The following is a 17,084-nucleotide window of genomic DNA, read 5'->3' on the forward strand; positions in this document are numbered from 1 at the left end:
GCAGCATACACCCGGCCCTGTGCTCCTGCGCTGGCCGCCGTCTCGTGCCACCTGCATCGCTGCATAGACCCAGCCATGCACTCCTGCCCTGGCGGCTGTACACCCGGTCCTGGCCCTGGCCACCGTTTTGTGCCACCTGCATCGCAGCGTACACCCGGTCCTGGCCCTGGCCACCGGTTGGTGCTACCTGCATCGCTGCATAGACCCAGCCATGTACTCCTGCCCTGGCGGCTGTGTTGTCCCACCTGCATCGCTGCGCACACCTGGCACTCCTGTTCTGGTTGCCAGATCCAAACGCCCCCTGTCTGGGAAGAGATTTTATGCTCAGCGGAACCGCCTGCACTATTGCTAGCACGGTCATCATCATCATCAGCCATCATTATGAGTGACTTATTTAGAAGGTATCGAGGAACGTGCGCTATTCATCAGTGATTTTGGCATATGCAGACGAACGTTTACTGCCAAGGTTGGTCATGTTAGCCATACAAGGGCACACCAACGAAGCCTGAGTACCCACCTGCAGTCGCCGTAGCCGCATGGGCATGGATGACAACAAATCGGGTAACGTGCACCGCTTCTAAAAGTGTTATAGCACTTCAATTTGATGCCTCCGCTGAGGTAGGGTATTCTATTAAAGCAGCTTTCTTCTGAACTGCCCAAAGTGACCTGTAGACTGCTCCTGGGGATAGTTGTGCAATCAATTTTTTATTTCGATGTCTCTGCTGAAGAAACTGTCTAATGCAGCTTTTGTTCTAAACTGGCTAAAGATCATTGGACTGCTCATGGGAATGGTGACGCACGGTAAGTACAGGAGCGTTACTCTATACTGATGAGAAACGAACGAACGAGAGCTGTCGTGCAATCGGCACGTTTAATACATACAAACAGATAGAGCGGCTCGCGCCGCAGTGCACTGAAAGTTCGTTTTTCGTCATATAAAGTGACCCCCCCAGACACTATCTTAAGTGTCATGACACATCGGCAGATTCCAGCTTTGAGTCTTTTCTTTTCTCGGCTATGAGCAAAGTGAATCCCACTGGCGAGTGTTCAACCTAAAAGCACTGAGCTAATTCCTGATTTCGTGAAAGTCGCTGTTGCTATACCATACCGCTTCACAAGTTACCGAATTTATTATGATCCTACTGTCGGGTGATCATGATCGGAGTGTCATCGCGGTTTCTGAGTGGCACCATATTAGCTGTCTTCCTTATGTCCCAGTGGATTGTGAGTGTGTATCCGAGCTCTTTGTTGAAAAATGCGTGAACCTCCTACGCAGCAGCTGTCTACTAGTTGTGTATCGAATAAATCGAGTAACGGTGCTCTTGCACGAGACGACTACCTTTTGGTAAAATTATAACTTCCACTATTCTGGGAACATGCATATACCTACTGTGTACTGTGTATCACATCACGTGTAGCCGCAGCCCTACTCAATGTACGGGGCTAGATAATAAACAATGGCAGTCGTCATTAAATTTCTATGAATTTCGAAGGTCATCATTTGGAGCACAATCCAAAGTGTGAAAGTACCTATTCATGCCTAAACGGCTTCTCTAATATGTATTTTTAATTCGATTCTGGCGCAAACGTTTCATAACTATTTTTCAACACTGTATCTGCTGAAACTACTTAGACTGACTGGTTAAGATGCAGACGTGCCGTTTTCACAATTCCATTTTGAGTAATCCTCAACTGTTTTATGGATCTTTCAGTGAGTTACGTAACTAGTTACCAAGTAAAAAATTACTTGTGTCATGCTCGTACTCGCATCTCATTTAGGAGCTCTCTGGCCTCTAGCTGAAGGCTAGAACTGGTGTATATATCTACTAAGCTAGTACAGTTATAACCGGGCAGCGGTGACGTGGTAGCTGCTTGATTTATTAGAGTTTGCTGAAAACTTTCTAAATAAGTAATAATTATTAGTCATAATATTAACTCTTCGCAGTTCTTTCAAAATGCAATACCAGGTCGCTGAAGTAGGTAACCTTCCTTAGCTGGACAAGAACAAGCCTTTTTGTTTTAAAGAATGTCACAGTTATTCGCCGTTCCACTGTCATATCGATGTCCAAGGACTTTTTCTTGGGTATAGCTAACTACCTAAGTTTACCTATAGATAGCCGCAAGCTATCTGCTGTTGGCGAACTGTCAGTTCTGATTGATAAGTCAGGCTCGAGGTGGCTCGTCCAACTGTCCATGTTCCCGCCACCATGATTGTTGCTTCCACAGATTAGAGAGTCTATGTTGGCTGTCGTTGCATCAGGTCTGATCAGGTACAACTAACATCTTTACGTACCATCTTTATTTAATCGAGCTATTTTATTTTGTTTTATCTAGGTTGACTTAATGGTTTCAAAATCGAACCTACAACAATGTAAGTAGGTACCTACCTACGTACCTTTGAAGTTGCAACAAGGCGAAGCCTTAAGGTTTTGGCCGAGACCTGCCCTTAGTGTTGACGAACATACCTAAAGGTGACCTTGTTAATGTTTTTCATATGAAGTACTGAACATTTTACTTATCCTGGTGGCATGACTGATCATTTAGCCGGGTTTCATTTATCAACTATTATAATTATTGTTATTGTTAATCAATCTTTATTAATTGATGTCATCTACCAAGGAATGCTGCCAGAGCTCATAATATTCACACATGATGATACAGAATGATAGTAGCCCACAAAATCAGTGCAAAGGCTTATAAAATAACTTTCCTTCCTAGTAGGACTGCACAGGAACTCGTTAACCGCCGAGTTAGTTAGAATACAAAATTAGACTGTGTGTTACTTGTCAATCTAGAATATCAATATAGTGACCTGCGTCATGTTTTGAAAAAATGAATACTTAGTTAACCGCCAGTGTCACAGCCTTCATCTAATCTTTTCCAGTAGCTGATGAGGCTGAGATATTTAGTAAAATTATCTTCCCTTCAAGCACCACTCCTCGTTCCAAGGACTAGATGCCGCGCCAGGTGTTGCAGGCCGTGTCGTCGTACGGGGCTGACTGAGCAGGTCCTCGAGGCTCCAGGGTCGGCTGCTGCATTTCTGAGGTCAGTCCAGAATTACATACCCTAGTCAGCATGTGCTGGCCTGAGCCCCAGCGGCCTGGATCGATATTCTACATTTTACAGCTTTTAAATATTGTTGCAAAGTATTTCACTGGTTCCATCCATTGGCTAGTGTATGTTAAAAATATTGCCTAGACAATAACAAGATTTTGATCAATAATTACTTATAAGTATTGCTTTCGAAGAGGCACTGTGTGTATCCATATGTATAAATACCTACCTATAATGTATAGGTACATACCTTCCATAACTTTCTGACAAGTGAGGAATAATAAGGAAGTACTTAAGTCTTATGTATACTTATACCTTTCTTTTTAGTATATCTATTACCTAGAAATCTATGCATTATAAATTTATAGATTCAAATATTTATCTACTGATATACTCATCAGTAGCTTATGGGTCACAGTTGGTTTTCTCTCCACCATGCGATAATAAACACATCTCACAATGTTTAACTAGGTTTCAGATAGGCTCAGACTACATAATAGACGCATTTTTCCTGAAATAAAAATGACATATTATGTATCTAGCCTATCTGAAACCTAGTCATTTCTGCATGGTGATATTACAACTGAGGCGCGCGGGCGACTCACTCTATTTATATAGGCACCCGCACCTTGCAAATTAAAGGTGGAGAGAAAAATGGACTATATTTAACTGTCACTGTGACCCTTATGATGCCGAACACGGAGAAAGTCGAAACGCCATATCTCCCACAATGTTTAACTAGGTTTCAGATAGGCTAGATACATAATATGTCATTTTTATTTCAGGAAAAATGCGTCTATTATAATGGCTGCCATAACTAACTATAGTTTGCCTTAAGTAAGGTAAAGGTAGGTAGCCGCCGCCGCTATAGGATAATGAAGTAATGAAATACAGCCTCATTTGAAATATTATTTATTTTATAAAAATAAACGTTTTGACGACAAATAGTTTATAATAATCGGGGTCCATGCGAGTTGTTAATGTTCAACTCCCGCCAAAATCAAAATGTTTCAAGACATTGTAAAAAATTTAGTTTTTACAAAAGTTACTATTTTTATCTTAAAACATTAACAACATTACATTTTCACATCTAAATCTAATAACGTTCGATCACTTTTCATTTATTTTTAACGTAACATTATAGTAAGTATCTAACTATTTAAGAAAATAACCTTTTAGAGCAATGCGCCTTCTATGCTTTGTGCCGCGCTGGGGCCAAATCTTACTCTGAATTCCTCAGTTGACTATAAGACATCAGTGTTTTTTATACATGGATTCAAGTTATTGAAGACAGACAAGAAACAGTCGGTACACTATATTCATTCATACTTATTGGTAGGTATGGCATTTATGGGGCATTTCTACCAATGCTACGCTTTACGCCTAAGTCGAAGCATGGGCTATATTCACCATTTTCTATATTAATATCACAATGCAATGTTATATCAGTATACTTACTTTCTGAAAATAAACAATACTTATATAAAACACTTGCATTTCAAATAAAGGAGCCATTGCATTGTGAAGACACGTTTAGAGAAAAATAGGTAAAATATGTAATTACTATTTATATGTGTGTAGGTGGTTATAAATGTAACTTTTATCTGAATTGAATTACAAACAAGTTATACATCAAGTACCAGGCTAAAGCAAAAGCTCGATCCGACATTTTCTACGTACATAATTTATACACAATCGTCACATAAACTTAACTCTAAATCACCAAAGGCTACGTAATGGAAACTACGAGATCATGCTAATAAATCAATTACATAATGGCTGTACATAATGTGTCAAATGCAGGTCGGTTTATGTCTTTACAACGTCTCAATTCTTATTAAAATATAGTGAGATTCCCTCCATGAGATCTAGGGTGTCCCAAAACTCCACAAACTCAACGCACCTCTCAACAATACCTCCATCCAGTTCACTCTCTCACACGGGACACCCTATATTACCCTGAACATTAACATAGGCAATGCTTGGCCGGCAGCTCATTCCCTGACCTTCGCGGGAAGATCCATAGTCTCTAAACATAACTGTAGATTCCTAATGATATAAACAGGTTGACTAGAGTTGCTATGAATCGTCTGTTTCATGTGGATCGGGTGGTTGTTGGGGGATGTAGTTCCATCTCGCTTTGACTTCGGTGGTGGCGGTGGCGGTTGTTTCTGGTTTGGGTGGTTCGCTGGCGGTGGCGGCGGCGGAGGCTCTTCTTGCTCTGACTACGGCTAGATGCCGTTTGATGTAGTTCTCGTGAGGAGCTAAGGCAGCGGCTCGAGTGAGGCATTCCTCGGCGATGGCCAGCTTGCCTCGCTCCACGGCCACTACGCACAGGTTGTGGAGCGCTTGCACGTTGTCGGGCTCCAGCTCTAAGATCCGTCGGTAGCACTGTGGAATAGAAGACAAGGGTAAGTTAGGTGTCACTAGTATATCTACAAGGTTTTGTTAGCACTTAAAGATTGTAATCGGCGTTAATTGAAGCCATTTAGTCCACTGAACAAACAACATTATTAGTTCTAGGACTTCTAGGGCCGTTAGTGGGTGGATGAAGAAATTCGTCTGCTGTGCCGCCTCTTGTGAGCGACCCTGAGTATAGATAGACTGTTGTGCTAAGAAATAAACAATTTGAGTCCTGCGAAAAGGTTAACCAAGATAGTTAACACAATTTCTCAAAAACTTACGCTCTCAGCGGCATCAAGATCCTTGACAGAGTTGATGTAGATATCCCCCAGTAACACTAGCGCCTTCACGTGGTCGGGATGGTGCCTCACTAGCTGCTTCAGGAAGGGCGCGGCCTCCAGCGGACGGCGACGATCGGCCAGAAGTAGGGCCAGGTTGAATAGGGCTGATCTGGAAGGGGAAATGGTTTATGTTGGTAGGTTGTTTCGGTATACGCCAATGTTAAAAATAGTGGTCCGCATCAAACTGGAGGGAATGAAAAACTAAGTTAAGTGACGCTGCTGCTGCGCAAATTACAACTCTATCTAGTTGGATTAATCGTACCGATTGCTTGAAAGTTTATGATTTTTTTGTAAAGCGTGAGTAACCCTTCCATAAATTATACCTGCTACGTTTGCAGATTCTGTCTTTTACTGCTGTGAAATAGTCGAAAAACTTGCAAGTTAGCAAATAAGGAAAACTGCCTGTTTTATATTCCCCGCGTCTTGACAGAGGCGGGAGGGTTGAGAAGTTTCAGAACCATAAAAACTTTACCTTCCTTATCGTTATTTTCCAGTTTTATTCGCGCCAAAAGCCGCTCTGAAGAATTTCATGCCTACTTTTGTTTATGGCACGCCTTAAGGCAGTTTCAAAATGTGTCCACTCCTAAAATTCGGTTTACAACCCCCCTCCGCGCCGGTAGCAGTTGTAAAAAGAAAGTTTTGCGAAGATGTAAAAGTTTTGCATAATTTACAGCTGTAATGAGTTCGCCCATCGCGTTTTAGTCAAGTTTTAGAGGGGTGGCAATCAGAGCCGTCTACGCGGAATTTTAAGCGCTCTAAAAGACAATTCGGAAGGTATCTGTAATTTCAATTAATTAAGTAGGTAGACAAAAGTTTTCAATTGAACTAGGTACCCACTTTATATACCTACCTTCCTAAGAATAGCTGGCGCATTCCTTGAAGGGAATCTTGCGAACGGAGATAAAAAGGCGGTCGCTCTATTTACGGCAGCAGTATCAGTCAGTGTTTGGCTCTTCGTAACCCTAGAATTTTATTGCTCATAATTCTGGCCACCCCAGAAAAATACCATTTTCATATATAACATAGTTACACCTAGGTACAGACTTCCATAACCGAGTTCGAGTAATTTGGTTTTCATCTGTGGAAGCTACCTACTACCCGGGCTTCGTGTCATAGCACCTTATTTATGTCATGGTTGGCTCAGTTAGCTCAGCTTATGTTCAGGTAGATAATTAAGATAATATGTTGTTGGTTATTTGTGTCTCAGGAAGCCGTAGTTTCGACAGCAGAATCTCGTGTATTGTATAGTCAGCAGTCACGAAAAACCTACGGCAATTGGACCATAGCCCCTCAAACACCTCATTACACTCACCTGAATGAAGTGCGCCCAGGTTGAAGTGCACGCGCTCTGTAGGTACCTGCAAGTTACACTCATAGTATACTCATGCTCACCTGAAGTCCGGCTTGAGGTGCACGGCGGCGCGGAACCAGCGCTCGGCGCACTCCGCGTCGCCCTCGTCCATGCACACCATGCCCAGGTTGAAGTGCACGCGCTCGTTGGTTGCTGCAAGGACAGAATATAACAGTCAGCATAATCTACTCCAAGTACCTACAAACAATTCTATCTATCCTAAGGGAACTGAAGAACCAACCGGTTCTTCAGTTACCGGTATACAGTGTAAGCACTAAGTGCAGTAAGGATATAGGTTCTTCCCGGACGGTCCTGAGACAGATAGGTGGTAGTGGTTGGATGACAAAGACCGCAGACAAAGTGTTGATCAACTTTAAGTCACTAATAGAATAGATATCGGTAAGTAAGGGGGCGGAAGATAAGAGAAAAGCGATCTTAAACTACAACTTCTTTTCAGTGGATTTGAATCTCTGACACAATATCTGAAAAATAAATAAGGGTTACAAAATTTAGATAATTACCGTCTTTATCTAACAACTTGAGCAGCCGCTGCCTCGCCAGATGCCTTAGGTCTGCGGCTCCGATCTCTTGTAACAAAATGGCGGAATTCAACAAAGCCTGTTCGTGTTCTGGTTCCAATTCTAGTGCTTTGTCCAGGTACGCTAGAGCCTGGGACGCCTTGCCTTGCTCTAGTAATACTACTCCAAGCTGGAAGTAAACAAGGTTTATGGTTAATAATGAAGCTGCGACTAAAATACTGAAATAACAAAACATAATCCCCCTCTGGGGGGCAATTTGCTGGAATTTTAGTTTTAACAATCGGAATGAATATTATAATGAAATAAAATCACTTGAGGATGATTGAAAAGATCAGTTACTTACGTTGTAATATATGTCTGGGTTCCCGCTGTCATACAACAGCGCTCTTTCGTATACCTCTTGTGCTTCTTTAGTCCTATTCAATTTGATCAAAATATCTCCCCTATTAATATACGCTTGAGTATAATCAGCCCGCATGCTAATAGCTTGACGATATAGCATATCTGCTTCTTCCAATCTTGTTGCGTTTTTAGATATTAAATTGGCTAAATTAAGGAAGACATTAAGATGGTTCGGTGCTATCCTTGCTTGGTAGGACTCTCCAGGTTTTGCCCTTGGGAGCAATGCTTTAGCTCTATTGTATGCTTCTTCTGCTTCTTGGTATTGTCCCAAATGGTTGTATGTTCGTCCCACATTGATATGGGCGCCAACGTCGTCTGGTTGGACGCTGACTGCTGTGTTGAAGTATTCGAGCGCTTCAGCGTACTTCCCTTCCGCTTCTAAGGCATGTCCTACATTATTGTACAGTTTTGCATTGTTACGGTTCACCTGGAAAACAAATTGCATACATTAGCTTACATATTCTTAAGCATTTTCCTTCAACTATTCGACATCTAAGCTATTAGAAGTAAAGTTACCTTAAGTCCAGAGGAGAAAAGTGAATATTCAGTCTTCCAATCCCAATTTCTATAGTAAGTTTTGGCGCTGAAGGCCAGAATTAGAAATATTAGGGCCGCAGTGGCCAGAGTGGCCCTCTTCTTGGCCACCAATCTCCATCCGTGGGCAACTAGCAAGCACCAGCCCATAGACGGCATGTAAAGCACTCTCTCAGCTACCACGAAGCCAACGGGAAAGAAGAGGTTGGACGCCGGCAGAAATGGCAGCACTAGGAGAGCGAGACCCTGTGAATGAAATATAAAAAGGATGTAAGTAACGCCGATTTTTTAAACTGAAATAAAGTGCCGGAAGACTATGGGAATAGCGCCGGATATTTAGAGTTGCAAATTTCAGAATAAAGTAATCTCAGGGGATCATATTACATAACATTATCCAAGTCGTAAATACATGCGCTTCTCGTTAGAGAAGTACTTATGTTCCTTGTGCATGCGCGTTCGTGATACCTTTTTAATTTTTCTTTACTGTAAGTATGTCAATTACGAGTATTACGACACCTAAAAAACTAGCTTACCATAGACAAAGAAGACGACCTCGTACGCAACGCATGCACGGTAGCGGCAATCAGACTGCAGGCGAGAGTCAGAGTGGCTAAGTTCCGTGTGTCCAGATACGAGTCCACTAGCTTCACCGTGCCCATCGTCCAATCACAGCAGAGAGCTTCGGGCAGGGTGAGCAGCCAGGCGTTCACGGCAGGCAGGTACGCGAAGGTTAGGTGTCTGTAAGGGAATGTGGGGTTAGTTAGGGTGGTTCAGGTGGTAATAACGAATCAAATAATAATATAATAATATGTGGGGACATCTCACCCATGCCATTCGGCCATCCGACTCAAAACTAAGCAGAGACTGTCATATGGATTCCACCATCGTTCTATGAATTCGGAAAATTCTCAAAAAATGCTTCAGCACTTGGAGACTTTATTGGCCAGGTAACTTTTTACTAGTTAGGTATATTTTAGTAGGTTGGTAAGTAGATATTTTTTTTTGAAACAATATAAAATAAAAATTGTTTTATTGTTCAAGGAAAGGTACATATTGATTCAACATTGTAGAAGTTACAGTATTACTATTATCCTTATGTACTAAGATATGGGAAAACTTCCAATACCTGTACTAGATATAATCTGTATTACAGGTATCAGTGCCCTCCTTGGAATTGTTCTAATATAGGTAGGATTTAGTCGTTTTTTACATGTTTATGTACTTAATTTGTTTTTAAAGTTAGGTTATATTTTAGGGAGGTACCTTTAAAATTACATAAAAATGAAAAGAAAATAAAAAATTTAATAATTTAGCATGCTTTGTTGTGTATATGTGTAAATGACTGTGTACCTATGTGTGTAAGTGTATATGTGTGAATGTGTAAATGGGTTTTGTTAGTATGATTGATTGTGTAAGTTTCTATGTCAAAGTGGTCGACTGTCTTTCATCAAATTTACAATGTGTTTGTGTTATCTAAGTAGTAATGGTAAGCAACTCCTCTGTTTCGATATATGACAGCTTCAACAAGTAGTTCCTGATGCTTCTACTACATTCTTGATACGGTGTGTCAAATATATCAAGAACTCCATTCAATCTGTTATACAGCAATTTACACAAAAAGTACTGAAAACGTTGTGCAAAAGTCGTTCTACATCTTTCAGTTATTGACACAATATCTTTACGACGTCTGTCTCTATTTGTGTTGGATGTATTGACACGCCTGTGTTGTAGAAGTACCGAGTGCTGTATGAACAACTGTCTAACTGTCAAAACTTCGGACTTCTGGTAAACCACCAGAGTAGGTGTTAAGCGAGGCAAGAAGTGGATAACCTTAAGGACTGCCCTCTGTGCTCGCTCAATTTTGATAAGGTGTGTCTTCGCTGCACCACCCCACACACCAATACAATATAGTAGAAGTGATTGGCATAGTGCAAAGTATATAGTTTTCATAACTTTAGGGGTGGCTGCAAATCTGATGTTTTTGAATATGCCAATTAACTTCCGAATGCGCGGGGACAAGACGTTTATATGTTCTCTAAAAGTGAGACCTTCATCCAATATTACACCGAGATATTTAATTTTAATAACTTTTTCTAGTTTCTGAGAGTTACAGTTACACAAAGATGGAATTACAGCATTAGTTGAACATAAAAGAGAGTGTGCAGTTAGAGAAAATATTGAGTTTTTAGGTTGTGTTGTCGATACCATGGAAAAAGTCATGTATTTAGTTTTTTCTATATTAAGACTAAGGCGATTTAGACCAAGCCACTTCGTTATTACATTTAATCCATCTTGGGCATCGTTAAAAACCAAGTCCCATGTGCTTCCTCTAAACAGTACTGCTGTGTCGTCAGCAAACGAGGAAATGTAGCTATTTTTGATGTTGAGATTACAGAGACCGTTTATGTAGATCAAGAATAAGGTTGGGCCAAGGATACTTCCCTGTGGGACACCATATTTGACTGGGAGAGGTTCACTGATCTTATCGCTAACTTTAACCGTTTGAGTTCTGTCACTAAGGTAGCTTTTAAATAATTGTAGCTGGAGTGATCGAACACCAATGTTTTCAAGCTTCTCTATAAGAATTGGTATTGAGATGGTGTCGAACGCCTTGCGAAGATCTAGGAATACTGCGAGACATCTATCTTTTTCGTCCAATCCCCTGGCTATTTTCTCTGTTAGCTGTGATACGGCATCGGCAGTCGATTTACCTCGACGAAATCCAAATTGATTTGGTGAAAGTAGGTTGTTTTTTTCTAAGTATTGAATGAGTTGGTTGTTAAGGATTTATGATATAAAAACCTATGATTTAGAATAATTAACACAGATCTACTGACCAACAAACAGTTTTTATACTCAAACCAAACCTGTGGTGGTAGCTATAAAATACTCACTTAGCCGGCGGCGCCGCAGCCCCTGCAGGGTTGTCAAACTTAGTAAACACCGGCAGCTGAGCGCCCATCACGTGCAGCCTAGCGGCCAACATAGCCAGAGACGCACAGCAAACCGCGGTGACCCTGCGGGCCGCCTCGCCGCACGCGCAGCCCCAGCCGGCGCCCTTCCCCCAGGCTTCTAGCCACGACCAGGGGGAGGTGGTTGTGGAGCCGCGACGCTGGGGAGAAAGGAATGTTGTTGTTGCAGCACTAGTTTGTTGTAGATGGCGCACTGTAGGGCTTTAATACGCGATTTTGATTGGCCGCTTAGGAAATAATGTTTATTGGCCATGATTGGCCACGACCAGAGAGAGCTGGTGGTGGAGCCGCGACGCTAGAAGTGAAGGAGGTTTGTTGTAGATGGCAGCACTGTAGAATATTGAAAATGGCAGCACTAGGTTATTGTAGATGGCAGAACTGTAGGGCCCGATTCAGTGCGCAGCGGACCGTCCGCACGCGGATGAGGGTTTGCATCCGTCGCGGATAAATACGTCGCTCTAAACGAGCAGTAACGTTTCATAAATTTTACTGTCCATCGCGGACGTCCGCGTAGGTCATTCGCGTCGCACTGAAAAGGCCTTAGATTGACTGTTATATTATGCGGTTTTGATTGGTTGATTCTGTAGCCGCCTGGGAAATAGGTTTTGTTGATTGGCTGGGGAAATGTTGGTATAGTTCGAGTGATATGTTTTGTTCATGGAAGTAAATTAACAAACTTTTGTTTACAATGATATTCATTGTATTGCCTCTAACAATGTTACAGCTGTGAAGAAAATTGTAATACATTTTCGGAAGTGAAATTGAAGCTTCTCCAGTGTACCTATTATAGTTGATAGGCTTCCGGCACTTATCCAATTTATTTCATACCTATGTTTCCATTACCAGTCATAGCACTCAAAAAATCCATCTATTTTATATAAAGATTCTACGATCTATTTTGTGATCTATTTATAGATCATCTATTTTAAGACTCGTCTCGGAACTCGCTCCTACGTTTTCTTCTATCGTTACTCACGCCCTCAACAACAAACTCCCAACCCACAGACAACAAACATAGTCACCTTGTGTGCGACAAAGAGCTCGTAGACCACGCAGACTCCGGTGACCGTGATGCCCTGCTCCTTGCACAGCATGGCGACGCCCACGCACGCGGCACACGCGCCCACGTAGCGCCAGTCTGCAGAGAGAGAGAGAGAGAGAGATAGATATAGTACTCTTTATTTGTACACCAAGAATAAAGAAATAGTGTACTTAATAAGAGAGAGAGAGAGAGAGAGAGACTATGAGTTGGAGTTATTAACACGTTGAATGCCGACTACGCAGTATTGCGTAAGTATAATATAGTAACGTAACAGTGCAGTGGTACCCTTGGCGCTCAATATGTTAAGGAGGTGTGGTGGTGGGAAATAGTAAGGTGAGGTGGTGGTTTACCTACTCTAATGTTACAATAATGTAAGGTTTCTTTGTATCTAATACGAAATGGATGGAATTCGAAACGCATATTAATAATATTTCGGAGCGCTTTTATCCTCGAATTCCAGAGAAAAACTTTTTATTTGTTAGGGCACTTTATACATATAATAAGTTTAACTTATAGACAACACGACAAATTTAATGAACTTTGTAGCCATCTGTGTGCCTATTCCGTTCACCACATGCTATTGCTTAATGATTGTGCAGAAAAGTATCTACGGTAAAATTTTAATAATAGGTAAGTACTTAGGTACTCAATCAGCGACCGAGAATTGAATCGAGCCTAAATATGTACCTAAGTGCTAAGGTGCTATTTCGTGGTTTTCTAAAAACTTCTAGGTATTCAAACGAAACGAAAACCTTCTTCCATTAAAACAATTTATACTGCGAAGCTGCCTATATCGAGGCATTTATTGCCAGGCTTACAAGTTCACTTAAGTTTAGTGCGGCGTAAAAGCTTGATTTTATGGTCTACTACTGCTGAAGTCACTTATACTTTTACTTTGAAGCTAAAAACTATTCCACATGGCTTCAGCCGATCGTTTTTTTATTGGTTATTTTTATTTAAGTCCAATTCGAAAGTTTCTTTCAAGTTTCAATCCTTTTTAAACAAGAAACGCTATTTTCCTGTTTGAAGTTCATGTGGGACAAATTGAAGATAAAGATAAGCAAATAAACGCTTCCTTTCAGAGGAAACTAGGACTTATTTCACTGTAGTACAAAGGACATAATTACCTGTATACCGTCGCCGACTGGCGGCGCGAGCGTAGCACAGCAGGGCACCAAGGAAAAACAAAGAGGAAAGCATCTCAGCCCGCCCTACCACACCCGTCACCTGGAAAAAAGAAAGACATAGACAATTTAAAAAAAAACTATCTTTTTCGCTTTGGCGCCAAAAGTTACGCCATTTTTCTTATTTCTTAGTGGCCAGCATGTTTTAAAAATTGAAGTGACTTTGATAAATAAAAAATAAAAATAGAGTGTAGCTCTACGAGGATTTTTTGTTATTAGAAGGAAGTAATTATTGCGTTTAATCGTTTCTCTTTTGTCTGATTAGACATTAGGTTAGGTAGGTACTGATGGACACGAGCCTACTTCATGTCAAGCCTTTTCCAGCTCGCTTGACAGGCGTAGTATGACACCTGTCTTATTAAGTAAAATTTGCAGGATTAAACAATTTTCAGGTAAAATCTGGAATAAGAGTTTTATTTCCGGACCGACCAATTTGAATAGCTTAATTAACATCTTACGTTAGGTACTTTTACTTTGATGAATTTTCATTAAGTGGCACCTAGGTACTTTTTATAAAGTAAGTGGGTTGGTAAGAAGGTTATAATTGTATACCCATTTTTTTGGGACTTGCTTTAAATATCGAGTAGGAGGAGAAGTTGAAACGTTTGAGCCTTGATTAAAATTTTAGCTAAAATTTTATGTTAAGTACATTACACAAAGTGGATTAAGCATTAAATACTTATGTTCTAAGTTTTTTTTTTATTGTACTCTAATCGAATTTGTTCCGAGGCATCCGATCGTTTCACTAACCGTGTGGTAAGACTGGTAACTCACACTCACACGTCAAATTTATAAATTCCCTCTTTTTCGTTCGACAAGAGAAAACGAAAAAAAAATCTAAGTTTGTTTGCTGACGCTCCACTAACAAGCGCCGGCAACAGTCACCTCCTACATATTTTCTCGGAGACTTTAATCCTTGTCTTTTCCCTAATTACATCCGTCATTAAGTTACCGCTTTGCATTTTTTCCTTTTCGCCACTATCTTTTAACAAACTTTTGAGCTCAACCTAGAAAAACATTTTGCTGCGCTGGAAATTGTGTCGAGTTTATGACTCGTTGCTTTTTTTGAATTTTGGTTTTCTACGGGCCATGTTAATTAACCCCATGGCATAGAATACTTTAACTTATTTATTTATTTTATTTACTGACTATGCCATGGTAAGAAATGGTTCATCTACTACGTATTACAGTACCCTCTGACCAAACGAGTAATAATGATAAGTAACAAACCCCTAAACCTAAGGTACCTACGTTGTCTAGGTGGGTAATTACGCAAGGTAAACTCGTGAAAGCAATTCTCCGAACTGCGTAAGATAGTAAATAATTTACTTATCCGATTCAGATTAAACGTATACCGACTAAGTTACATCATTACTTATTCTGAGAATTCCAACGGAGATTGTACCTCTTTGCTCGGCTATCTCAACGGCACTCCAGTTAACCGGCCAATCAATAGTCAATAAGTAGTAAAATCCCGCCATACTTTTATAGCGGCAGCCAATAGCAGCTCAGCCAGCGAAGACCGACCAGTTTTTAATTGGATAGCCTTCAGTAAACTTTAAAGTCCATCAACTTTAGTACGAACGTAAAATGGCTGCGAAGTGTTTGAAAATCGCGTGTGTAGCGGCCATAAAGAACTGCCCTCGTTGCTCCCGGTTTACTACTATGTTCTCATCTGATCAAATTATTAGGATTAACCGATCACTCCTGTAGACTGTGATTGTACCTATGGAAGTTGACTGATTAGATTATTGTTTGCTAGTACCTACTTATTGACTCTAAAAAGGTACTTACCAAAAATTTATAAAATCATCAGATTACCTATCACGCAACGTAAGTTTTATTTAACGGATAAACACAACGAGTTTATACATTTGTATTCAGGAAATATGATACATTTAGGTATAATATGCGCGTTAAATATACCCCGGCTTTAATTGGGAACCTTTACTGGAGAATGTCAGCCTTATAGCCTTCGAAACACAAAAGGTAACTTTTCTAGGGCAATTCGCAATAAACGCTAACCCTCTCTGAGTCTCTGCAATCGATTTAGTTTCCACCTCTATCCAGACTAATAACACTTAGGATCAGAATGGAACGTTGCCATGTACTGTGGCAATGCAGTGCAAAACGCTATTATGTGCTGTGGCCATGCTATCACCGTAAACGATTCCAAGTCGGTGACCGGCCGGCGGACGCAGCTTGCGAAAGCATAGCATAGGTCGTTTGGCTCTGAAACCAGTATAAGATTGAAACTGCAAATTATTTCATGATGCTCATAAAAACTGATTGAATACTTTATGGAAGAAAACGCAAATGCTAACAATTTTTACAGAGACATTTTCTTATACCTAATGAGAATGAGACCCACATCTACAGTATGCGTCGATATTATCGTTTTCTTTATTTTCTGATATTGTACGTGACTTTTTACATGGCTCTGTGTAGATTTGCTGAAACGGTAATGGTAGCTATAAAAATCCTTTGTTTCAGGGAATATTATACAATATGTTAGTATTTCGTTGAATATTTAATTTTTTGTAGATTCTTAACAAGGCGTAGCAAAACGAGATTTTCGCAAATGAATCTAAGTTTCTTTGAGCAATAGTTTCTCAGAATGGTGTCATACCCATTCGGATTACAAACCCCCTTTCCACAACACCCTGTATTAAATCAAAATTATGCTTACTTCCGTAACCCTCCTCTTCAGTATTACGCACACACCCGCCTTTCTTGTCTATGGTGCTAAAAACTTATGTGCGGTTTCGTATTAAAGTTTAACTAGAATAGGGGCCCTTTCCACGTCGTTCATAAAACGTAGCTGCAGGGAGACACTGGAATACAACCCCCACTTGAGTGTTATGTCGTGGCAGTTGTACTCGTAAAGTGCATCAATGTACTTGTGCGATGCTCGCAGCGCCGGCAGTTTGCTCGCCACTCGAGATATAAAACCTACTTGGTGTAACTATGTAGCGATGGCTGGGAGCACTGGCAGCTTTTGATTGAAAAGAAAAAGAATGTGTTCTTTAAAAAAGAAAAAGACTGGCACAAAATTTTACTAAATTAAAAAAACGTAATAGCCGTTCGGAAATTGCTATGAATATGTTTAGTTAGTGAGTAGGATTTAGTAGTTTCCATGTAATATCAACTATTCAATCGATATCAGCGATTCAAAAGTGTGTGTGAGTAAGTACTTAGGCACCGTTAAAATTTCAAACATAAGTTTGTGATGTTTGTTTATGTTTCAGGGTAAATAATTTGT

The 17,084-nt window shown here is 40.6% G+C and overlaps 1 protein-coding gene across 1 annotated transcript in view; it reads right to left on the bottom strand.

Moving 5' to 3' along the window:
- Positions 1–4,340: 4,340 nt before the first annotated feature.
- Positions 4,341–17,084, bottom strand: part of LOC105390695 (protein O-mannosyl-transferase Tmtc3) — a 133,885-nt gene continuing 121,141 nt past the window's right edge. The window contains exons 4-13 of the mRNA XM_038111965.2: positions 13,766–13,865; positions 12,619–12,734; positions 11,519–11,736; positions 9,158–9,362; positions 8,607–8,870; positions 8,032–8,517; positions 7,671–7,857; positions 7,191–7,302; positions 5,739–5,907; positions 4,341–5,445 (exon numbers count right to left, since the gene is read on the bottom strand). Of these exons, the coding sequence (XP_037967893.1) occupies positions 5,134–5,445; positions 5,739–5,907; positions 7,191–7,302; positions 7,671–7,857; positions 8,032–8,517; positions 8,607–8,870; positions 9,158–9,362; positions 11,519–11,736; positions 12,619–12,734; positions 13,766–13,865 (2,169 nt within the window). The 3' untranslated portion in view covers positions 4,341–5,133. The remainder of the gene's footprint in view (positions 5,446–5,738; positions 5,908–7,190; positions 7,303–7,670; positions 7,858–8,031; positions 8,518–8,606; positions 8,871–9,157; positions 9,363–11,518; positions 11,737–12,618; positions 12,735–13,765; positions 13,866–17,084) is intronic.

The sequence above is a fragment of the Plutella xylostella genome, chromosome 13 (genome assembly GCF_932276165.1).
Source record: "Plutella xylostella chromosome 13, ilPluXylo3.1, whole genome shotgun sequence".
Classification (NCBI taxonomy): Eukaryota; Metazoa; Arthropoda; class Insecta; order Lepidoptera; family Plutellidae; genus Plutella; species Plutella xylostella.